Raw genomic sequence first — 26286 nt, 5'->3', positions numbered from 1 at the left:
AGAGACGGTGATATCGTGGATGATGGGCGGTGGGGGGAACATTTTTCTCCCGGTTTGATGCACTGCAATCCGAGCGCTGTTTTCCTCTGCGGCTGATTGAGACGCACCTACGATCCGGTGCGCGTTCCCGTCTTCGCGGACCAAGAGGAGCGTTTGTGAACGCGCGGCCTCTCCCATCTCACTTCCCGTATTAAAGATACAGAGGTTTGACTAGGCTACTGTTCTCAAATAAAATTCATTATTTACACGCAAATGTTTAATTCATTATTCTGTCAACCTCAGCATGTTTGACCTGATTCAGTTAACCCGCCTTTTGCGAAGAGTTGGCGTCAAGCATAAAACAGATACAATATTTGAATCTTCTGGTTCCATCAATTCGGCACAAAAGGATTTAACGATCTATAGGCTACCTAATTACTGATGTAGGAGGTATGCAGGTTCAAGCAAATTACACTTTTTACAAGTGCTGATTTGACCTTGGTCTTTGATTGCATGGTGATGTAGGCTACTTCGTCTTTCACCAAAAAAAGAATGATGTGAACTCGACATAAAGTTATTTATGTCGAGATGTATCATTGTGTTGCGCTGATGTCAAAATGCAGATGTGATTTAACTGCATATGGTCGATCCTATTTTGATTAGGACATCTTTAGTTTTGTTTGACCAGGTGGTTGAGGATTGCATTTTTAAAAATGTGTGGCCTGGCATTGCATGTCTAGAAATGAAACATTTGAAATGTCCAATTACAATTGTATTATAACAGTTTTTCTCAAGTTGCCTATTCCGGCGGCGGCCGATCGGTTTCTGCCCATGTTGGGCTCCAGATAAGATTCTCTGATGAATATTTTCCTTCTCAAATACTGCCCCCCTCTGGCACATTCAGCAGATAATGATTCTGTTACCCGGCCTATTCGTTGTGAATCTCTCTCTCTCTCTCTCTCTCTCTCTCTCTCTCTCTCTCTCTCTCTCTCTCTCTCCTCTCTCTCTGCTCCTCTCTCTCCTCTCTCTCTCCTCTCTCTCCCCTCTCTCTCCCCCCTCTCTCTCGCTCTATGCTCCTCTCTCTCCTTTCTCTCTCTCTCTCTCTCTTTCTCTCTCCTCTCTCTCTGCTCCTCTCTCTCCTCTCTCTCTCCTCTCTCTCCCCTCTCTCTCCCCCTCTCTCTCTCTGCTCCTCTCTCTCTCCTTTCTCTCTCTCTCTCTCTCTCTCTCTCTCTCTCCTCTCTCTCTGCTCCTCTCTCTCCTCTCTCTCCTCTCTCTCCTCTCTCTCTCCTCTCTCTCCCCTCTCTCTCCCCCCCCTCTCTCTCTCTCTGCTCCTCTCTCTCTCCTTTCTCTCTCTCTCTGCTCCTCTCTCTCCTTTATCTCTCTCTCTCTGCTCCTCTCTCTCTCTCTCTCTCTCTCTCTCTGCTCCTCTCTCTCTCTCTCTCTCTCTCTCTGTTTCCAGCTTCTAGGCCTTATGCTCTGGGAGAGGTTGACACCTACTGTTGAAACAACCAAACAGCCCTGGGACGGATCATGTGGATTATAGATTAGATTACATTAGGTGTGTGTGTTCGTAAGTAAGTCATTCTGATTTGATGACAAAAACAATTGCCTTTGTGCCTACTGCCTACAGTATGTGTCACAACCGGCTCATAATAGCCGTGACAAACAAAGGGGAAGGAAGGAACTCAAAATAGTAACAGCAGCGCATATCTGCATAACAACGTACACTATGGACAAAATAATTGGGCCTTTCACTTCACTGGAACTAAGGGGCCTAGGCCAACCCCAGAAAAACAACCCCAGCCCATTATCCTTCCTCCACCAAACTTGGTGTGTCCCAATACTCACTACAGTATGTATCACAACCAGCTCATAATGGCCGTGACAAACAATGGGGAAGTTACATGCTCAATTGTGTAGAAACTCTGAAATATCTTTCCTCAGATGTCTAATGTGGAATAACCTCTGCCGTGACTTCCTCACTACAGTGTCTGTTTGTTGTTCATGTCAGGTCCTTAAGTGATGTTTAGGGGGTTGTAGACGATCCTCTCCTGCTTCTTCTCATAGCTAGTTAGTTAGTTAGTTAGTAAGTAAGTAAGTAAGTAAGTAAGTAAGTAAGTAAGTAAGTAAGTAAGTAAGTAAGTAAGGACCCAAAGAGGCCCCGCCTTGTCTTATTAAATAAATATTTAGGGCCCGAGCACTGATGGTGCGAGGCCCTTTTGAAATTGTAAGGATTATTCTCTTACCTTCTTCTTCTTCTTCTTCTTCTCCCCAAACAAATGCCTTTTTGGCGGCCTAAACATCCATGAAAACGCATGAAACTTTGCAGATACGTCAGTCCCGGTGACAAATTTGATATTTCATGGGTGACGGAAATGGGCGTGGCAAAACGGCTCAAGAGCGCCCCCTGGAAAATTTAAAATGGCGAGCCCCACCTTTCAGTTTGATGTAGGCGAACTAAATTCAGTGGGCATATGTAGGCTAGTTCATCGAGACACACTAAAATGTCTCTTGGAGCTATACCCAACATCCAACAGGAAGTCAGCCATTTTGCTCTTAATGTGCCATTTTTTCCTAGTTTTTACTATTTCCATGCCTCGTACTTTAACTTTAACTAAAAAAAAATTAGTTTTCACCAAACACCCTTGCCGTGGTGCCCCGCCAAATTTTGACATTTCGCCATAAAACAGGAAGTCGTCATAAATCCTCCATACATTATCCAATTTGTCCGATATTTCTCACGCTTTATGAAGGTTCTGTCCTGAACACATCTCTGTGTCAGCATTGAGTCACCCGACACGCGTATACATCTAGATTCAAATAATATTATTATAAATTGGCCTACAGTGAAAATAATAAAAATACATGTTTATTAATTCATTTTAAAGCCATTTCATGAGACATTTTATAACTCAACAAGTCCACAACACCAGGAACAACAAATTTAGTGTTGCAAACAACTGTGGAAAATAACAAAAAGACCATTTAATTGAAAACATTTTATAAGTCATAAGTCGACAACAACAAGAATAAAAACACATTTAGTGCAAATGGTGCACATCATGTTTACAATTCCAATGTCACAAATGTTGAATCACAATCTACTCATAAACATAAAGTTCACAGATGACCTCCTCTGCCATGGCACAACTGCAATCTTCATGTGCCCACTTCATGCACCTGTCGCAACAGACCCACTGCCCTCCACTCATGGAAAAAAGTTTACAACAGTAAAAGCACTCAGCATCTTCACCTTGTGTGCTTTTTTCCAGGTTATTGAGTTTGGTGACAAGTGTGAACAACCTCCTAGACCCCTAGACCCCCAACAGTCCAATGCTGGCCACTCAACAGAGACCGCCCTCCTTGCAGTGACGGAGGACAGAGTTAGTGATGTGTTTCTGGGCACCTGCCACCACCACTTTAACTGTGCTCTCTGCTTTCCCTGCGTCGTTGACAGCAGAGCAACTGTAGTTCCCCTCCTCTTTCTTACTGATGCGAGGGATGGTCAGGGTGCCATTTTGAAAGAAGAGGAATCGGTTGTTGGTGGTTTTATCATTGATGGGTGAATCGTTTTTCTCAACAATGGAGGGCAAATTGAAATTAAACTTTTGATTTCCAGCGTTCACCTCCCAGCTGACCTTGGGTTCTGGATTTCCCGTAGTTTCACAATTCAAGGTCACCATGACACCCTCATACAGCTCAGTGTTGTCTATGTTGGGCTGGGGAGATATAGAGACAGTGGGAGCCTTGCAGTCCAGTTTGGGCATCTTTGTAAGCAGTGCACCTTTCAGTTGATCGGGGGCCTCACATAAAATCGAGTCCTTTTCAGGGACAGAAATTTTGGTGTCTGTGATCCAATCCCTCAGCCATTCCAAGCTACAGGAGCAGGTGAATGGATTGTTGTAAATCTGAAGGTGGGACATAGACGTGAGCGCAGTGAAAGTGCCCTGCACAATGGTGGTGAACTTATTGTTGTTGATGCGCAGGGACCTCAGATCTTTGAGAGTGGCAAAGGCATCCTTGGGCAGGTTGATCATCTCATTGTTATTCATCTTCAGGAGTTGCAGGGCTGTGAGGTTGGAAAGGTCCTCCCATGGGAAATTGACAATTTTGTTGTAGCTCAGATCGAGGTTGCGCAGCTGGATCAGTGGGGCCAAGGTGTCCCTCTCTATGGTGACTATCTCGTTGTGGGCCAGCCAGAGAGAGGTTACTTGAGTGACATTGATGAAGCTTTTAGATTTCAGTAATGTGATCTTGTTGGCGGAGAGACTGAGGGTGGTCACATTGGAGGGCAGCCCCACAGGCACCAGTTGCAGGTCTTTGTAAGCACAGTCTGCAAACTGGTGGGCGTATTTATCCAGGCAGCTGCATAGCTCTGGGCAGCACTGCACCACGCCAATCACAACAGTCCACAACGCAAGGAGACACAAAAGCCTTGAGGCCATGTTCAGCACCTGAAAAGATCCAGTAACAGCATGTTAATTTATTATTCAACTTTTAAACCAACACTATTTTGTTTTATTGTAATTTTAGGATTGGCTATATTCCCATGAGACTAGAGGATAATCCCCAGAGGTTAGCGAGTACCCCACCCTCAGGTTCCCGGTCCAATATGTTATTAAACATTGAAAATAATGGTCATCAAATTAATACAATAGTATGACGCACAGAGAACCAAATCTGTCTACATAACAGGATGCACATCTGTACGAAAACAGGATACAGCTCAGTACATCAGCTGCCAAGATATTAACGCTGACACTTTAATAGTCAAACTGAAGTAGCCTACTTTTCATGCAGTGTGCTCTTGAATAGTGGAAAGTGAAGAGTATCTTATGGAATATATATGAATGCCTTTAATACATTCATCATGCCATTTAATAAATCATAAGGGTTTTACACATATGATGAAAAATCCCACCATAAACCTCGTTTTCAACGCTAAGAAATTATATAGAGCGACACCCTGTTGCTTTTAACCTGAGACGCCGCGTGCCTCAGGCGAAGCATCTACATTCTGGCGCGTAAATAGTCTGGCGCGTAATAGAAAAATGCGTTTCACAAGTCCATGAGGTGAGATCAAATAGCATAGAACTAGTAGATATGAGTTAACTGGTGATTAGGATAATATGGTAACCACGCTTTTACTTTTTGGGGGAAATTATCCCAGGACGTAAATTATTAAGCAAGTCAAAACATTATCTACAATATGAAAAACTTCAGCAATAACTCTTAGAGCTTTGCCTCGATGATAACAGCAGATCACAAGAGGACATTTTAGAGGTTGTGCAGAGAACAGGGAATCTCGTGCGCTCATGCGCCTTTTGCGCCAAAGCGCGCTCATGAGCGCAGGAGATTCTCTGTCCATTGTTCTGATTTCATCAGATTTACCACGAGCTCACTATTTTCTTGTCATGTAAATAAGTCCATAACCAAATATAATCAGTTTTAATGTAGTAGACCTATAATCATATAGACTACATTATCTCGACATAAAAATGTCCATATTAAAAGTTTGGATAATCAATTTGGATTGTTACATCAGATCCTCCATGCAATGTTCACTTAATTGCAATTAAAACAGTATGGAAGTCAAAACTACATGGCCGTTTGCTTCATTAAAAACTTACCTTTCAGAGATTAATTTCCAACCCTTGCAGATATTCGAACCCTCTTTGGGAATAAGCTTTTGACTAAATATGATTAGTAATCGAAAGTAGCGTCCTCGAATACGGATCCTTTCACATGACTTTTAGAGACGGTGATATCGTGGATGATGGGCGGTGGGGGGAACATTTTTCTCCCGGTTTGATGCACTGCAATCCGAGCGCTGTTTTCCTCTGCGGCTGATTGAGACGCACCTACGATCCGGTGCGCGTTCCCGTCTTCGCGGACCAAGAGGAGCGTTTGTGAACGCGCGGCCTCTCCCATCTCACTTCCCGTATTAAAGATACAGAGGTTTGACTAGGCTACTGTTCTCAAATAAAATTCATTATTTACACGCAAATGTTTAATTCATTATTCTGTCAACCTCAGCATGTTTGACCTGATTCAGTTAACCCGCCTTTTGCGAAGAGTTGGCGTCAAGCATAAAACAGATACAATATTTTAATCTTCTGGTTCCATCAATTCGGCACAAAAGGATTTAACGATCTATACCGAATTACTGATGTAGGAGGTATGCAGGTTCAAGCAAATTACACTTTTTACAAGTGCTGATTTGACCTTGGTCTTTGATTGCATGGTGATGTAGGCTACTTCGTCTTTCACCAAAAAAAGAATGATGTGAACTCGACATAAAGTTATTTATGTCGAGATGTATCATTGTGTTGCGCTGATGTCAAAATGCAGATGTGATTTAACTGCATATGGTCGATCCTATTTTGATTAGGACATATTTAGTTTTGTTTGACCAGGTGGTTGAGGATTGCATTTTTAAAAATGTGTGGCCTGGCATTGCATGTCTAGAAATGAAACATTTGAAATGTCCAATTACAATTGTATTATAACAGTTTTTCTCAAATTGCCTATTCCGGCGGCGGCCGATCGGTTTCTGCCCATGTTGGGCTCCAGATAAGATTCTCTGATGAATATTTTCCTTCTCAAATACTGCCCCCCTCTGGCACATTCAGCAGGTAATGATTCTGTTACCCGGCCTATTCGTTGTGAATCTCTCTCTCTCTCTCTCTCTCTCTCTCTCTCTCTCCTCTCTCTCTGCTCCTCTCTCTCCTCTCTCTCTCCTCTCTCTCCCCCTCTCTCTCTCTCTCTCTGCTCCTCTCTCTCTCCTTTCTCTCTCTCTCTGCTCCTCTCTCTCTCTTTCTCTCTCTCTCTCTCTCTCTCTCTCTCTCTCTGTTTCCAGCTTCTAGGCCTTATGCTCTGGGAGAGGGTGACACCTACTGTTGAAACAACCAAACAGCCCTGGAACGGATCATGTGGATTATAGATTAGATTAGATTAGATTAGGTGTGTGTGTGCGTAAGTAAGTAATTCTGATTTGATGACAAAAACAATTGCCTTTTTGCCTACTGCCTACAGTATGTGTCACAACCGGCTCATAATAGCCGTGACAAACAAAGGGGAAGGAAGGAACTCAAAATAGTAACAGCAGCGCATATCTGCATAACAACGTACACTATGGACAAAATAATTGGGCCTTTCACTTCACTGGAACTAAGGGGCCTAGGCCAACCCCAGAAAAACAACTCCAGCCCATTATCCTTCCTCCACCAAACTTGGTGTGTCCCAATACTCACTACAGTATGTATCACAACCAGCTCATAATGGCCGTGACAAACAATGGGGAAGTTACATGCTCAATTGTGTAGAAACTCTGAAATATCTTTCCTCAGATGTCTAATGTGGAATAGCCTCTGCCGTGACTAAGGACTAAGGATTAGTCTCCTACCTTCTTCTTCTTCTTCTTCTTCTTCTTCTCCCCAAACAAATGCCTTTTTGGCGGCCTAAACATCCATGAAAACGCATGAAACTTTGCAGATACGTCAGTCCCGGTGACAAATTTGATATTTCATGGGTGACGGAAATGGACGTGGCAAAACGGCTCAAGAGCGCCCCCTGGAAAATTTAAAATGGCGAGCCCCACCTTTCAGTTTGATGTAGGCGAACTAAATTCAGTGGGCACTCCTCCCCACTGTTGAGGTGAAAGGCGTCGCTGGCTCTGCACGTTCCCTGTTTGCATTCTACCTGATGGTGACATGGACAGGGTCGATGTCGGAACCGTGTAGTCTGACTACGGGCATTCCACAAGGGTCTGTCCTGGTTCCTCTCCTTTTTTCCCTCTACACTACATCTCTGGGCCCTGTCATTCGCTCGCATGGCTTCTCCTATCACTGCTATGCCGATGACACCCAACTGGTCCTGTCATTTTCTCCTTCCGACACACAAGTGGAGACACACCTAGCTGTGTGCTTGGCTGACATCTCGGAGTGGATGACAACACATCACCTCAAGCTCAACCTGGACAAGACTGAGCTGCTGTTCCTCCTGGGGAAGGGCTGCCCACACCGGGACCTGGCCATCACCATTGAGGACACAGTGGTGACGCCGACTCGGACTGCAAGGAATCTGAGTGTGACCCTGGATGACTAACTGTCGTTCTCCGCACATATCACATCCATTACATGCTCCTGCAGATTCATGCTCTACAACATAGCCCTTTCCTCACTGATGAAACGGCGCAGGTGCTCATCCAGGCCCTGGTCATCTCCCGCCTGGACTACTGCAACTCCCTCCTTGCTGGGGCCCCGGTGTCAGCCATTAAACCTCTGGAACTTGTCCAGAAAGCTGCTGCTCGCCTGGTGTTCAACCACCCCAAGTTCTTCCACACAACCTCCCTTCTCCGTTCCCTACACTGGCTCCCTGTAGCAGCTCGCATCCAGTTCAAAAGTCTAGTACTAGCCTACAGGGCAATGAAAGGAAAAGCCCCCTCCTACCACCAGGCCATGCTCCCAACCGCTACGCTCTGCTACCTCGGGGCGACTGGTCACTCCGAGGCCCCTGCGGTCGATCGACACGGTCACGGCTCTTCTCTGCCCTGGCCCCGCAGTGGTGGAACAAACTGCCCACTGACGTCAGGACAGCAAAGTCTTTCGCCGCAGGCTCAAAACTCATCTTTTCAAGGAGTACTACCACAATCCTCCCTCTTAAGCACCTATTGTATTTTAGATTGCTATTCTTGCACTTTGACCTCAGCACTAGATTATGCTCTTAGTCACTTGTTTTCAAAAGGAGATGCAGTTCTGAGAGCTCTGGCAAGTAGTACAGTAGTACATTGGCTTTTCCTACTGTACGTTAAATGCAATTATTGTAAGTCGCTTTGGATAAAAGTGTCAACTTAATGACTGTAATGTAATGTAATGTAATGGGGGGTTTATGGTGGTAATTATTTATTCATACACTGCACTGTAACTTTTATTCCTGTATTTTGTTTTAAATGTCCTTTTTTTGCATTTAGTTTTTTATGACCTTTTATGTCTTGCTACTTTGTCTTGATGCTTTTAATGTCTCATGTAAAGCACTTTGAATTGCCTTGTTGCTGAAATGTGCTATACAAATAAACGTGCCTTGCCTCGGTGTTGGATGGTTGAACTATAGCTGATGAACAGCAATTTCACATAATTCCTCTTACCTTTATCCCAGTGGATTAAGGGCACTGATGGGCCACCAAAGTGCCAAGTTATCTCATGCAGCTTTAATGGTGTTTACGGTCTGAGGCACTATTCATGGCTGCTGCTGTTTTGTCCAGTCAGAGGCCAGGACAAAATAAGAAGCTCAGGTTGGTTCCAGCAGCCTCCTGTTACGCTCTAAGCTGATTCAGTGTTGTGGTACAGAGTCAGGTCTTTCATATGTGGTGCTGTTGTGTTACTGACTCGTGCTGTAGACGTGGTGTTGATGGTAAGGGAATGTGTGGCGGTGCTCAAACAGTGAAACTGTGACGGCTGAGGAAAAACTTCATCTCTCCACTGGTGATGTTTTCCGTTTTAAACAGGGATAGGCTGCTTCTCCATTACCCAATGACTATACACAGTATTTCCAAAGCTGACAGGGAGTGGCAGCAAAAACACGACCAACATTTTTTTCCACCACCCTACCAGCTGAAAACTATTACTGCTGCTCACCATGTAATCAGGCCAAGCAGGCGTGCACAGTAATTAGTGGCTTCAGCCCCGGATTAAGGCTGAGACCATGATCTTCATTAATCCTGAGGCAGAGCACGCGTAGGAAAGCCACCTGCATCCCAGACTGTCTGGGCCTGCTGAGGGGTGTGTAACAGACAGGTAAAGTCTATCTACTATGTCAGTACCCTCTCCATTCTCCCCCACAGTAATGAACACAAACAGGGCATCCACTCTTCTTCTTTATTTGAGTAAACACACAAAATGTTGACTCCAGATGTACAGTAAAGTACATAAGGACAGAATGGAACCCAGACAGACAAGAAAGAAGTAACAAAATACCAGACAGTACAGTAGATGTAAATAAATATATGGTAAATGGTAAATGGAATGCACTTACTGTATATAGCGCTTTTATCCAAAGTGCTGGCTCTTCGTTAGGACTCCAGTAAGCTTTAGATACAGTTGATAGATATCAACTTTATTTATTTGCTGTTTTCACAAACACTATTATCTTATCTTTCTATGCATTTAAAACAAAATAATATCAATCTAGTTGTTGGAGCACAAGACTCTAACGGACATGTAATGGTAACGTTGGGAAGGATTGCCTTTAACGTGTCGGATCATACAGTGAATGGCCTATATACCTACATGCTTTTTATGATAAGAAATTAACTGTCTAAAAATACAAAAAGCAAGACCAGTCACCATTTTGCAAAAGTCCATTTAAGGATTAAACTGCTGATAATGTTTGACATACTGTACAGTATGATGCTCAGAAGCTTGACAAGGTCTCTGTTTTTCTTTGACGTGTGATGTTGTTAGTCAGTGTGAGCCTCCTCTGGTTTCCATCATCATTATACTCAAACATGAATTAATATCACAGTATAGTCAGAGTATAGTTAATATTACAGTGATATACTATCCAATTACTAGATGGGTTCTCAAAAGAGTTTCATTACTTACCAGTCTTACCAAAACAATGTAGTCCTAGATGGTTTATTTATCAGTGTTTTAATGTAACAACTGACTCACCGAACAATTAAAGGACCAATAGAGCATAGAACAAACACCTCTATAAAACAAAGAAAACATATAGAGCAAAAACATTAGAAAAGAGAAAACAAAAACTAACAAACAAACAAGAAAGGATGTATATGACAAGCGGGCTAAAATAGACAGGTGTTTGGACACCACACTCCATAAGAAAAAAGGAATACAGGGATTCAGCTTGTCCTGAAAGCCATTCCAACATGCAGAAGTAGACATATGTTGTTAACTCTGCAGTTCAAAATCTCAGCAGTTAATTTTAACAATAGTTCACCCTACATATTTTCTGTTGTCTGCCATGTGTGTGTACTCAGCCCTTTAGTAATTTGAATGCTGATACAGTCCTTTTGGTGTCTATTGTCATTTGTTCTCCATGTATACCATTGTGGTGCCTCTTCAGTGATATGCTTTTTTGTTAAATAAACTGTTAAAATGTACCAGCATTAACCACAAGACTTTACACCACAGTCAATCAGAATAAAACCAACAACAGAATAAACAGACTTGCAACAGACATGCCCAAACCCTCCAGTTGCTATTGCTTAGTTCATTAAAGAATACATATTGCGTATGCTTGCTTTTGCTTTGCTTTTGCCTATGGTTGTATTGCAGTCAGGGACAGTTATGTCTGTGTTCCTGCTACTGTCTCTCTCATGCCCTTGACAAGGTGCTGAGGCTGTATGAAGGACTCATTCTGGAAGAACCAAAACAAGACAAGATCATATCCTGTTTGCCGATTCCTTTTGCTCCAATCATAAACCAACGTTTCTGACTTTGTCTAATTGAATATACAGTGTATCTGACTGCCCTGGTGAGAGAGAAACTTTGGTATCACTGAACTCTTTCTCTCTATAATACTGGAAATATTGATGTTCTGCACAAGTTCTCCTTATTTATTATTCTTCAGTGAATTCAGGCTTGGGTTATTAATTTCTTACACACCACCCTCTATATTTGTTCTGCTTTGTGTATTTGTGTATAAATACTAATGTGTCCATAAATACATACATACAGTTTAAGAAAATATACAGTTTAGGAAAAATAGATTAACTGTTCCATTAAGTGCAAGAGCCCACTGGATCCATTAAAATTAATTTTCTGGGTAGAAAAGTACATAATCCTGAAAAACTATGAGGACTAACAACTCAAACTAGTACCAAAAGTAAATGACTATACTATAAATACTATTGCTAACCTGTTTCTAGCCTTCTGATTAAGCTCCTTACAGATACCTGTATACCAGGTCCACAGACCCTGAGGTTGAATCTCTGTAAGCAGTAAAACAAAGCACATTCCATCAGTGAGAGGATTCAGTAGCATACAAACAAAATCTCTTAACTTCAAACTTCTTGACTTAAAACATACTTTTTTTTCTACTTGTTTCTATTTTTTCTAGAACACAATCCAAATCTGTCATTCTCCACATCTAACCCACATGAAAGTATTCCCAGGAGATAGTGGAAACAGGATAGGGAAATGACGATAATTGTTCCTGTGCTCCACCCTGTTCCAACTATGACATTATCTGGCCAATCAGCAGGGGGCTGATAGCGACTGGCCCTGCCACTTAGGATAAGGGTCAATAACAATCAACAAGGAGCGACTGAAACTAATGAATTCTGCACTAGTGACAGTGACACTACCCCTCAAGGCCTTCCGCTGTTCAACTACACTGACAGTTATTAGCTACTACTGGCAATCCACAGTAGAAGATTAAAGATTGAAAATGTACATGCTTGCTTAGTCATATTTTTGTTTGTTTAATTACTTGTTTTCTGTCTGTGACTCAGTGCACTATTCACAATGTCTCAGGACATTCACACGTCCTGAGAAATAAGTGGCCTTGAGGAACTTTGCCCACCCTTATCTGTCTTCTGATACCTGCTGCCCAGCTGTGATGCTTGTTTGTGCTGCTGTATGAATGTAATCTCAAGGGGAGGAACTCTTCAGAGAGATTTCTGCAACGACTCTGTGTTCTCTCTCGTAGTTTGCTACTCACACTTACTCTCCAGTTCCTGCCTGCCCATCCCCTGCCTGACAGCTGCCTGCCTGTCCCACCCAGGGATCAAACCACCGACCTTCCACACGGGAATCCAAACATCTATCACTAGACCAAAGAAGAATCCCCCAGGTTCTGGGGACGATATTTGAGCTTTTCAGATCCAGGCGGGCCCATCACACAAGCACTCTACCAAACAACCTCTACTACTGCACTATGAAGCGTAACATGCTTTACTGATGGGAAAGCTTTTCGGCTATAGCTGCTAAGGCTGAGTTAACAGTGGAAAGAAGCTCCCTCACACAGATTCTAGAGCAGAAGTGAGACGACAGCCACAACTGCTAAACCCACGAGGCCTTCCCTGTGCGCTATCACTGCTCTCACACTACTGCTTCCGTCCGGGATACTCTTGCACATTCCGCCGAGCTCTGGCTGGAGCTGGTAGGCCTTTACCGTTCTGGTGTAGTCTCTCTCTTTGGACACACAGGCATAGCCCCCGTAGCTGGCCTGGGCCACGGCAGGGATGAGATGCAGGCAGTCGGACTGCATATGTAGACAGGGGCTGCTCTGGCCTCCGTGCTCCCATGTGTAGACGGCGTGGTAGGAGTCTATGGGACAGGACAGGTAGAAAGGGATGTCCAGAGGGACAGCGTGAACCGTAGGAGGCGCCGGGGAGGGGGACCCAGTCTCTCGTTTGGCTCTTTGGAGACTCAGTCTCTCGTTTGGATCTGGAGATACTGTAAAGACAAAACTGGTATGAAGATGTACAGCAGGTGACCGACAAACTATACCGTTGTCAATGAGAATAAACGAATGTGATTTAGAATACCGGTCATAGCGTAGTAACGTTACCTTCTGTGCTTTCATGACACACATTGATTTGTCCACTGATGATGTTTTGAATGCTCCCCCTACAGAAACAAGAACAGAGAAACAGCCATTGGCATCATGTTATCAACACAGCTAGCATTCTGTGGAGCATCGACTTTTCCTAGAGGAGTACATCTATTTTCGATCATGCCTGTTGCCTACGGTAATCTGATCAAACGATCAAACGTACGGGGCGGTGGGAGAGCAGCCAGACTGGGACCAGGCGCAGTACGGGTCCCGCGCCAGAACGCACTCTGCACAGGAGGCGTTGTAGTCCTGGCACCTCTGCAGGTCCAGGATGGAGATCTGCTCTGAGAAGCCAACCACCAGCCTTCTCTGAACACAGGTGAGTTAAAGCTGCATGAGATTACTTTTTATAGTTAAATATTCAGGGTTTTCTGCTAAATGTTTCTGAATTGGCCTTAGAAAGACCCCAAACATAATTTTTGTGCCATGAAACCCTGTGAATATATTATTTTATTTTAGAAATTCAGTGAACTGGCTTGTACATTGTACAGCTACAGTAATGCAGTACATTGCTAGTACTGTATACTGCTAGTATACTGCAGTTTTGATCAAGACCAGAGCTTTCCTTCAAAAGCACAACAGAGGGGCTGCCAACATGTTGAATTATCTCATGCAACTTTAGAACCAGAATCAGAACCCGTTTAGGTGACAACGTTGGACAGGGTGCGGGGACGAGACAGGACAGTGCAAAGACAGGACAGTGCTAATGAGCAGTACAAAATACGAATACAAAAAACAATATACAAAATGGAGTGCGGTCAGTGTATAACATATATACAGTGAGTGTACAGAGTGTAATGTGTGCAATATTTAACGTCAACACGTCCAATCACAAATCATGTACTTCATGCATTATATTTAATCTTAAAGGAAACGATCTTAAAAGTATTCTTACAGAATTCCTCTGAAAATTTCTATATGTAAGACAACACTATCAAGTCCCACTCAAATTCACTAGGCTACTGTATGTACTGTATTCATACAAATTACCACTGGCTGCATACATTCATTATCAGACAGTACCTTTCTGGATTCTAGCTTCATTGATCGAATAATGGCTGAGTGGTTGGAGAGTCTTGTTTCTGAGATGATGAATGGCTCAGAGCCGTCCTCTAAGACTTTGTGGATCATTCCAGAGTCTGTTCACACAGAGGGACAACATGACCTGACTGCACATTGTTCAGTCTAGACAGCTAAAAATAAAGCTAATAAAAAGCATAGTGTATTCGTTGAGAAAAACATCCGCTGTCACAAACAATGGATGACACAGTGGATGCAAATCACAGTCAAACCCAAACAAGAGCACAGAGAGATGGGTTAAAAGATACAGTACATTTCAATAGATGTAATTTCAAATCCGATGCTATGCATACATACCAGTGGCTAGGAGCAGGACATTGTGCATGTGTCCATCAGCTGCCAGGACCTGATCCACAGCTATCTTTGTGTAGTTGTGGCTGCTTATATGAAAAGGAGTGTGATGGTGTATGGAATGGATCCAGTCACTCATCTCTGGGTGATCCTTGATCACGTTGAGAGTAGCCAATGGCAGACTTTTACTGTCTGGTACACACTGAAAGAGAGACCATTTCTCTCTGTCCAAATATATACAGAAAACCTGCTTTTCATCTGTATATTTTTGTTTAAAGAAGGAAGTTCCACTTCCTCTACATATACTATACTATACATCTCCTGGGGATGTTTACAAACCAGAGTTCTCTACACAAGCATTTCCTTCCAAAGCACAACATTAAGCCTATAAACAAAAAGTTTTATCTATAGCTATCTATCTATCTATCTAAAAATGGAAGGAGGTTGTTGGGAAAATAACTTTTTTTAATGATATGTTTGGATGGGTAGTTCTAAGGATGACATCTTTGGGTGGGTAGTCAGAATCTTTGGGACTGTTTTGATTTACAACATTTTTAAATGCTACATGACTGACACATTATTACCAATTGGGTGGATAAAATTGGCCCCTCCACAGCGCTGGCTCTCACTGTCAGTAACGCCTTGTACTATTAGAGAATATGGAAACCAGACTATGGAAACCATGAGCTGAAGTCAATATTTTTACTTGGTTGCTGGGATACGATGCTCCATCAGTGGACAGACACATTTTCCATACTGTATGTCTATCCATTAATAATGAGTCATTCTTGACTGTGCCTTGTTATTCAGCTGTACACAACACAGAATTTAGAAGTCAAACAGAGTGAGTTTATATAGATTATTATTTACCTGTCCTGGCCTGGGATTGGGAATTTCTTCATCAAAACCTTTGAAGGTAGAGCTCTCGAAAATTGTATCAATCTCTTCCATTGAGTATATGCAAACAGCGGTGGAATTCCTTTAGGTGACAAGAATAACCTTAGTTAGACAAAAATGCATCAGAACCTACTGTAAAGATTACCATAATGCCAGTGTATATTTATGAGTTATTTATGCAGTGAAACTCTGAAAAAGCCAAACAACCCTTGATTAAACTTGATGTAAGCGCAACAAACGTCTTCAGAAAGCAACCCAAATTACATATTTGGTTTCTACATTTATTTATTTATTTATTACTCTTTGGGCCTTTCACATTTTTGAAGACTGTTCTGAGTGTTCAGTGATTCTGGCATTGATTCAGTCAGATTGAAAGATTGGGACATTGATTCGGTCAGATTGAATGATTGGGACATTGATTCAGTCAGATTGAATGATTGGGACAACATTGCTTCCACAGTCAGGCAGGAGAGGAGGCAGGCTCACCAGCTGCTTGTGAAGAGCCCGTAGACTCGGGACCGCCTCCAGTTCTCAGCATGCTGCACATAAACATCCTGGAGACGGTTAAAATACAGAGACTCCTTTGGAATTCCACACACGAGCCGGGCCTTCAGGAAAGACGTCCAGATATTCTGGAAGAATCTCTTGGACCCACCTTCATCTACCTGCATAATGTCATTATCATAACAAAGGAACTGCAGTTAGACAACGCTATGAAATGTTTTCATTTCAATGCCTCACAAGTGCTTTCAAATCCTTTTAACTCAGGTCACTGAGTTCACGGGCCTGAACACGGTTATCTAATGTACGTAAAACAACAAACTACATTGCTGGGCTGTTAGAAGGTCCTCATGAAAAGTTTACTTGAGTTGGATTAATATAAAAGGTGTTGTCACAGCTGTTCTACAGACTGTAAGCAATACTATGTGCTATTGCAGGTGCTACTGTAGTTAAACAGATATAAAACAGAATGTCTCTGAAAACTACGTTAGTTTAGTTTCATAACCTGACCTGAGAGTATCAATGACCTGAGAGTATCAATGACCTGAGAGTATCAATGGCGGTACATGTTCCGTCTCCTGTTTCCCAGCTAGCCCAGAATCGTAAATAATAAATGTCATGTTATATAAGTCAAATGGAATTGTCCTGTAATGTTGAGGCAGATATCAAAATATCTCCCAAACACATTACAAATAGTCTCTACAGTCAGTTGCCTCCCACAATCACAATCGCTCACATGACTACATGTGTACTGTATGAGACTGCTTAACGAACAGAACCCTTTTGTTCATGAAGTCATACCTCCAGCACCAGGAATTAAGACAATCAATCTACTAACTTATTTTGTCTATCTTATAACATACAGAAGATGTTTTAAGATAGTTTATCACAAATGGCCTTCACTTTGCTGACTATACATGTAGATTAACACATTTGCCGTCAAGAACAAGTCAGATGCAATTTGATTCCTCTGTATACAAAGTTCTGCCTATAGAGCTAAATGGTTGTCCCAGCTCCGACTACGGCAGTAGCAGGGCATTGTTCCATCTGCTTAATGAAATGAGAGCCTCTGTCTGAACCCTGACATGCACACCAGGCGGGCCTTCGTCCCACGTGTACCTTGCAAACTCTGGCCACTCTTGAGATCCAGCGGTCGGCCTCTGGACTTCTGTCAGAGTTCTTCTCTCGGAAGAAGATGTAAATCTTCTCATTCTGTGGATCGTCTGTACGCTTGACCCAGCTGGCCGAGATGAATGTGGGTTCTGAAGGGACAAAGAATATTTTGCAACATATGGCTGTTAATGGATTTACTCCTCCACTATGTAAAGTATGTATACATTAGATTGGATATATTCATCTTTACATCCATTGACTTCTAGTGGCCTTTCCAAGTGCCCTTATAATTGTACCCCACCCGGCGACAGCCAAAGAGGGGGGGGGGGCTTAAGTTAGCTCGTGTCACATTGAGAGTGAGTGAATGCGTGAGTGAGTGAGTGAGTGAGTGAGTGAGTGAGTGAGTGAGTGAGTGAGTGAGTGAGTGAGTGAGCGAGCGAGCGAGCGAGTGAGTGAGTGAGTGAGTGAATGAGACAGTCAGTCAGTCAGTCAGTCAGTGTCAGTCCCCCCGAAGTACCAAATTCCAGAGAAGAGAAGGATCCTACCAGATCCTACCAGAACATAAGGTTAGTTCATAGGACAGTGTAGGGCACGTCACCTTGACAGTGTACAGTAGTAGCCTTGGCCAACAACAAGTGTATCATAATAAACGCTGGGGACCAGATAGGTTCGAGGATGTACAGACGATGTGTTGACTATGCTGTTTGAACTCAAGTGAAATGTACTGACCTGACAGCCACATGTCATACATCCAGACTTTGGGTCTTTTGCCAGCTTTCCTTCTGAACTGAAGTGAGCTTCCATCATGATCCAAGGGGGCTGCAGCATACAAGTCCCCCTCTAAAAATAGCACACAAGACACATCATGGAATCAGAAAGATTACATTATTCCTAGCACTTCAGCGCATACAGTATGCATGGACTCTACGGCATTGTTACTGATGTTGTTATGTAACCCTGTCAGCAACAACCACAATGAATCATACAGTACATTTACAGCCTGGGTCCAGACATTCAAATCCGCCCACTCCACCGACGTTGACTGATTCTTGAACATCTGAACAGAGTGTAACGAGTCGATATGCTGTCTTATGTCAGGCTAGTAAATGTCTATACTGATGAAAATAACCCACAGCTCTGTCTCTGACATACCTACTGTGAGGGAGAGTGAGTTCTGGGTGTAAATGTATGGAGAGATTCCAGTCCCGTCATAACTGTCCACTATCCGACGTGTTCCATTGTCCACCTGGGAATACTTTTCAATTAAATAAACAGCAAATAACCTTTGAGACAAGGGCATAAACACAATAAAGCAATGCAAACAACAAACAAGATTCAGACATTTTGTATTAAAAACATATGTGATAAATACTGTACATTGAAATGAATCCATAAGGACCACCTGATTTAGATTGGAGAGGAGTGTATGGTTGTACCCCACCCGGAGTGGCCCCCACCTGACAGCCGAAGGTTGGGGGACTTTAAATTGGCCGGTGTCACATTGTGAGTGTATCAGTCAGTCAGTCAGTCAGTCAGTCAGTCAGTCAGTCAGTCAGTCTGTCAGTACCCCTGTAGTTCCAGAATCCACCACAAAAGGGGCGCCTTTTCAATTAAATTTTCCATTGACAAGTACATTTAGATTTTTACATCAAAAACTATGTTTGGTGTCTCAGTATAGTCTCAGACAAGTTTACTCGGGAAACCGTGTACTTTCCACATCCTCAGAGAGCAGAGTTTGAGGTGTTTAGTAGCCCTAGATATGTCTGTATTTCAACATTCATTACATTTGACTGAATATCACAGGTACATAGACTTGTTTGCTCCTAGATGGAGACATTGAGTAGGGGGGTGGAGGGGGGAGTGGAGGTCACAGAGTCAGTGAGAGGCAGGGAGCTTGTTACCACAAGGTCACATGCATAATGTGGGGGCATGTGTAACATATTTACATTTGCTCTTATATGTGGTCTGTTTCTGCTCAAAACACTATAATACTCAACCAGACAAGTTTAATTACAGTTTAAAGTCGATATATATATATATATAATTGGATGTCTGGACCATACACCCACAAGTAACCCAGACCGGCAGAATGTGAAGTGTGGGTAGATGCTTCACAGATGTTTGTCATTCACATGTGTGCCTACTCACCAGCGTCCAACACTGGGGTTTTTGTCCATTAGAACCACACACCATCAGGCTATCTTGGAATTTCTGTAGTACAGTGATAACATTTTCACATGGGCCCTATAGTTAGGAAGCAAGTGCATACAGACATGTAGGGGTTAAATCAAACTAAATCACACATCTTGTCACATGGATGAACATAACATAGCAGAACATAACCTCAACTATACAGGTATGTATTTAGGCTATTCTATGTAAAGATTGATCCTTTTTTACTGACCTCTGCACATGTCTGTTCTCCTGTTGCATTCAGTGGGAATTCCTGCAGAGTAAAATACAGACATCAATCACACTCACCATTCTCCACTTTCGTAGAAAAGATGCTTTCCATGTTTTGCTATTCGAGAGCCACTGGGAAAAAAATCTCATCACTTTCTTCCCTATCCATTCCTTGGTTGTTTGGACAGTGTGTATGCACTATGTACGGTATTTCACCAGCATTCAATTAATTTCAGGGTTGAACAAACTACATTGATTTAGCGTTATGTTGCATCTTATCACCCTACTATTCTTGGCATGCATACTGAATTCCCTGTGCATGGCTTTTGTCGACCAGCAGGCTAATCAGCAGTTGCTGACATTGAATGTGTCAGCTGTCTTTGTTGAAAATGGACCATGGCTTTCACCACGCTTGGCACGCTGGGCACTGCTATACTGAAGCCTAGCTATTATTACCTAGAGTAACAACCTATTGTACCACACACAACAGACAGCCATCTGTTCCAGACAGGAGGACCATCAAATTAGTGACGTTACAATGACTGGGCCGAAAATAGGAAGTCTATGTCACAGAAAAATAAGTTATTCATGTGAGATGTCACTCACAGTTTCTGGATTTGACAAACTTCACTTGTAAAGAGTAGCGGTACAGGCACGTTTGGAACGGGCGATTGCTTGGCCTCCGGTATTGCTGTTTGCAGAACCGCTCATTAAAACAACTTTATACTCGACACTGGGCTTCCTGGGTCCTGGCACAGCGCCCCCTGGCTGCACTCCCTTGTGTCCTAGTGCCCGCTGAACGTGTGCCTGTTTGGAACGGCCAATTATTTGCATCTTTCTTGAGAACCGCTTATCCAAACAACTTCACACTCGACACTGCACTTCCTTGGGTCCTAAGCATTAGACCTGCCGAATTTCAAAATCATACAGTGCCCAGTTCTCGAGACATTCGAAATACAGGCATAGACAGAGATTCCTGCCTTTACAGTTGTATAGATATTGATATACGGCTCTGCCTGTTCCCTGTATTACAACACTGCTCACAGTATCAACTAGCATTGTCCATCGCTGCTTGAAGGAGTATGATATCTCAGTAAGAGACACAGGATGACAGATAACGAACATCAATTAATAATTTTTTTTTTTCTTTTTTTGTGTGTTGGCTGTAAGCCGACACACCATGAAGAGGGAATCCTATTTGTCGCTCCCTCCCTGTTGTCGTTGTTGACCTGCAGTTCTATGTTGCTACCACAAGAGGCAGTGGTCCCAGAACATCAAAACAAAAAGACTCCACAGATTTCCCAGGTCAGCGGTGGCTGAGTGGATAGTGTGCTGCCTATCACCATGAAGGTTGTGAGTTCAATCCTTAGTGTGGACATACCAAGGTACCATGACATATTTTGTCACTGGATGTTATAGAAGTTATGTAACGAGCGTGGGTCATATTTGTTAATTATAGACCCTTTTACAGCCTATTCAGCACAAGTATGTGCGCGCATTCTTGAAACAGTAGCAGAGGAAGACAGACGAAATCACTATTATTAAGCGTACGGACTGGACTGAGGACATCAGAAATGCCCGCGTTTGCGGTGCCCATTTTATATCAGGTAAGTTATTTTGACTACCTGGTTTCACTGGAATGTCTGGTTGAAATCTAGCCCTTCTCAGTCCTGTTGTCGCATTCCGCTCGCTCATGCCAGACAACAGTTCTTTGCTGGTCCATTCACTTTGCCGTCAAAATAAATCGGTGTCAGCCTAGTTAGGAGAGGCGCTCATATTTACAAGTGTCAGATAAACATGAAACTTCACTTACCTAAGCAAAAGGGTCTATTTTAACAAATGCTGGGTTGAAGCTTCAAAGCACCGCCACCACCACAGAAGAAGACTACCTCGGAAAAATAATTTCACTCGGACAGAACGCGTCTAAATAAGTTATTTAATGGTAGCGCCGAGGCTTTAAAACCCAGCATTTGTTAAAATAGACCCTTTTGCTTAGGTAAGTGAAGTTTCATGTTTATCTGAAATCCATTGACTTGTATTGAAGCAACCGTTGTAGATGTGTAGATCAATCCACAGAGGGGATTCAGGAAGCGGAACTACTTACGGTAGCTATTGTTATTGTTTATGTTGCTAGGCTACTTAGTTTGTGGAAGTTTACATACGTATGTGCTGCAACTAAATAGTTCTATGCTAAATATTTAAAAAAGCCTTTCCAGATGAACTAGAATCTTACTTTATAGCGAATTATATGTCAGAACGCCAACTAACACCTCTTTGAAATTGAGAGTTTAATATGTTTTTTGAATGATTTTTCACGGTGCCCACCCACATCCATTGTATGACCAAAACGGTGATAGAGCAATTATCAGACTTTCTCAAAAGTGCTAGTTTTGTCAATGTTTTGATCTGAACCATTGTATATGATCATAAGTAACCTTAAAACATGGCTAAACATGCATTTTCCCTTTACTACTCCTTTAAATGTACTGTATGTATACACGGCACAAAAAAGGCTTTATATAAATGTTATTTTTGGCTGGGGAAAAAAAGGCTTGGCGGGTACAATTAATCTACCAGACATTTGGCTGGTGAGCTAAAAAGTTAATTTTGAACCCTGCATGTATGTAATTATGTCTTACTGTAAGTTTAGGGATTAAGAGAGGATGTTTAGGAGTTTCTTGTAATATGGCTTCGATCAGTATTTCTGTTCATTAATTGAGCTTTTTTATGTTTAGGTACCATAAAAGCAAGTGAACTACCTGATCGAAAAAGGGATGGCGTCAAGAGCAGCAATGCAGTCATCAACTAAGTTTCTTCAACAACTATGGAGTTGGAGAAACACAAGTGGACCTTCATTGTGACAACTGCAGTGGACAAACCAAGAACAACTTTGTGCTGTAGTACTGTGCTTGGCAGACCATGCACAAGCTTCACCTGAAGCTGGACCTACACTTCCTGATTGCAGGCCACACCAAGTTTGCCCCTGACTGGTGCTTTGGCTTGATCAAGCAGCGCTATAGGAAGACCAGAGTGGATACTTTTACTGACATTGCTGGGGTGGTGAGAGACAGCGCTCCTGTGAAGAAAGTCAACACCCCACAGCTTGTCGGAGTTGAGGATGGCACAGTGCTTGTTGAAAGCTACAACTGGAACCAACATATGAGTAGCTATTTTAAAAAGCTCCCAAACAAGAGTTACCAGCACTTCAGGTAATTATCATTGTCATGTATTTGCTATTCCAATTTATGGACATGGTATGGTTGTATTTTATTTGTGGCCAATAGACAATTGACTATGCACCACAGTTACTGGCTATCCTGCTCTCATTGTGCTGGATTAGCATTGGAACTCATGTGTCCAGGTGACAAGACCCATCTTTATTTATCAGACATTACCGTCCTACCAGTCCCGCACAGAAACAAGCCAGCCAACACACATAAGCCAGGCTGGACCTGGCCTGTTTTCTTTTTACGCCACACGGTGATCAACACACAAATAGACACAGGTGAATGAGCGGTGACAACCACACACAACACACACACACACACACACACACACACACACATGCATCTGCGGTCGTCGGTGGAAATTGTTCCCTGCATTTGGAAGTGGTCCCCAGACGGCCACTCTACCTCCTGAGTTACAGTACGTACTGATTAAATTAGATACCAACCTCTATGATCCGGTTGTTCTCTACATCAATCTGTAATACGAAGCCAGTCCCTCCAACATAAAGCTCATCTGAGTCCTCTGGATGGAAGAACACTGTGTGGTTCTGGTATGTTGGATATGCCAAGAAGCTATTGCTTCTGTCTGGAGAGAGGAATGGATATTCAGCATTAGACTATGTTCACTGAAATTCACAAAGTACATTATGCTATACAGACCTTTATAATCACTGTTAGTATGGCTTATTTCATGAATGTCTAGCCTATCCAATAACAATACACTTTAGGTCTAGGCTAATAAATACATCAACAGTCAGTCAAGTTAACATAGGACTTTTTTAAGCACTCAAATTCATAAATAGATTATTCAAAACTCTATGTGCCAGGACAGATTCGGCCTAACATCAGGGATGAAAAAGTTGATAAAGACGTGGGGACACAAATCTACAGTATTAGGGGCAGTGGCGTCTGGTGGGTCCTAGAACCGGGTAAGCCAGGACCAACGAAGCACGCACGATTTTTTGGGGGGTGCGCTTTCAAAGCATATGATGTGAGGTTTCTGTTATGGTTCGGGCCGGGTCCGCCCCGGCTCACCCCCTGCTCCCAGTCTGGACCCGCGTCCCTGCCCCGGAACCCTGGTTCACCCCGGACCCCTGGTCCACTCTGCTTGCTCCCGGTCCAGACCCTCGCCCCTGCCTGGGGCCCCTGGTTTGTTCTGCTCACCCCCTGCTCCCGGTCCAGACCCTCGCCCCTGCCTCGGACCCCTGGTTCGCCCTGCTCACCCCCTGTTCCCGGCCTGGATTCCTTACCCTGAGCTCCTGTGCCCCCTGGACCTTCCTGGACCCTGAGCACCTCCTCTCCAAGTGACTGCCCCTGCACTACCCCCAGAGACTTTTGTACACTTTGGTCACTGTCACTTGGTTTTGTTCTGCGTCCTTGTGTGTTTTGGTCTTGTGTTCGTTGTCTTGTCTGTTGTCTTGTCTTCTATGTTGGTTTGTGTCCTCTAGACACCTGTCCCCTCACTAGTCTCACGTCACTCCAGTCCCTCCTCTCCTGGCCCTCTAGTTTCCCCCTCTGGTTTCCTGCCCAGTCCATTTCCCTGTCCAAGCCTTGTTCCCTGTTCTCCTCCCTTGTGTCCTTGTTCCTCTGTCCTTGTGTTGGTGTCTTGTTGGAATCCCTCCATGTCCTTGTCTGGGTGATTGTCTGCACCTGTGTCTCGTTATGTCTTGTTGCACACCTGTACGTTGTTCCTTGATTGTTCTCCCAGAGTATATATGCCCTCCTGTTTCCTTTGTTCTGTCGGTTCATTGTTAATTTTAGTGCGTGTTTCCCCTGCGTTTCCTCCCGGCGTTTATTTTGGATATTAAAACCTATATTTTGAACCTGCGCTGCTTGCCTGCCGTCTGCTTTTGGGTCCTACCTCCACCAGCCTCAAACCCTAACGGTTTCACAGCACCAGAAGGGCGCTGAGCATTTTTATGTAAAAACATACAGGAAAACTACAGTAGCCTAGGTTACTGATGTGTGTTTTTTTTAACACATCAACAAAGGCCAATAATTTAACAAGCGAGCGAATAATAGGGCAATGTTTAGGCCGAAACAACCAAGCTTTTAAGTAAGTAAGTAAATAAACTACAGAGCCATTGACTTTTCCTACGTTAACCCTGAAAATATAGTGACAACATTTCGAATATTAATTGGATTTTCCCTATAATACTAGAAAGCGCAGTTTCTCAGCTTTCAGCAAGTGTTGGAGTGAGGAATTTTTTATATTTGTTAGATATTTTTTTTATATTATTAAATATTTTTAGATTTTTAAAATATTGCCGGTGACGTGGTCGTATTAAAAGGGTTAAATGCAATTATTGCCTATATAATTAAATTGTATCTCTATTGTAGGCTATAAGTCGCTTTGGATAAAGGCGTCAGCTAAATGACTGTGATTATCTCAGCAGTTTGAGATTGTTTCACAATGAAACGTGCTTCATAAATACAAAATGAATTACCCTAGTATTATTTTATTAATTGACAATCAACATCAATAACTGCAGGCTAGCTCATAGTAAGTTCACAAACCTACCTTTCAGAATAAGTCTTGGTATATCCCTCCATCCAGCAAGAGCAAATAGAAAATTCCAGTCCAGAAAGAGGTTCAGTTGAAGAAACAATTTCATTTTGCTTTAGCCTATCAATCACCTTGCCATCGAAAATGTTGCCATGTCAGCAAAACATTATGCAGCAGGAGGAACTCCAGCGTGAACTGAGCCCTCAATTTCACTACTACGTTTGCGTGGCGTTCCTAATTCGGTCCAGTTTTATTCCATCACTGCCAGGATTTGAACACCAGACCCATCTGCAGCGTACAGTACGTAGTTAATGCAGCTTAGCCTATCAACGAGGGAGCAGGGAGGGCTTGTAAAACCAGTCCAGGTCAAGCCTGGCTTTGGGCGGGGCTGGCTTGTTTCTCTTAATGTTATTTAGTGATTTCTCCGGATATAAGATTAATTTTAATACGTCTGAGGCTATGCCTTTGGGTCAAGTTCGTCACACCCTGCGGCTAGTTGTGAGCTCATGAGCTAACTGGCTATCACAGTTTTATTGTGCTGGATTAGCATTGGAAGCATTGGAACTGATGTGTCCAGGTGACAAGACCTATCTTAATTTATCAGACATTACTTCATGTCATTTCTGTTCACAGCTATTTCAGTAGCATGCTGATTCCCTCCTACTAACCATTTCTTAAAGGCAGAAAGATGTTCATTGAGAATATCAT

The 26286-nt window shown here is 43.0% G+C and overlaps 2 protein-coding genes across 2 annotated transcripts; both read right to left on the bottom strand.

Annotated features, from left to right (window-relative positions):
• Positions 1–2948: 2948 nt before the first annotated feature.
• LOC311321302 (immunoglobulin superfamily containing leucine-rich repeat protein 2-like) lies at positions 2949–5709 on the bottom strand. The gene is made up of 2 exons (XM_084453252.1): positions 5610–5709; positions 2949–4433 (listed from the first exon to the last, which is right to left on the bottom strand). The coding sequence occupies exon 2, from the start codon at positions 4422–4424 to the stop codon at positions 3324–3326; it is 1101 nt and encodes a 366-aa protein (XP_084309378.1). The 5' UTR covers positions 4425–4433; positions 5610–5709; the 3' UTR covers positions 2949–3323.
• A 7263-nt stretch (positions 5710–12972) lies between these two features.
• On the bottom strand, positions 12973–26286 carry sema7a (semaphorin 7A (JohnMiltonHagen blood group); the record flags this gene model as incomplete). The annotated part of the gene is made up of 14 exons (XM_084452548.1): positions 12973–13400; positions 13516–13574; positions 13724–13869; positions 14584–14699; positions 14938–15133; positions 15802–15910; positions 16315–16493; positions 17449–17591; positions 18172–18282; positions 18595–18697; positions 19591–19686; positions 19847–19888; positions 23519–23658; positions 26247–26286. The coding sequence occupies 14 exons, from the start codon at positions 26284–26286 to the stop codon at positions 12973–12975; spliced, it is 1908 nt and encodes a 635-aa protein (XP_084308674.1).

Source organism: Borostomias antarcticus, assembly GCF_949987555.1.
Source record: "Borostomias antarcticus genome assembly, chromosome: 18".
NCBI lineage: Eukaryota > Metazoa > Chordata > Actinopteri > Stomiiformes > Stomiidae > Borostomias > Borostomias antarcticus.
The sequence above is the reverse complement of the archived record's forward strand: the minus strand, read 5'-3'. Positions and strand labels throughout refer to the sequence as shown.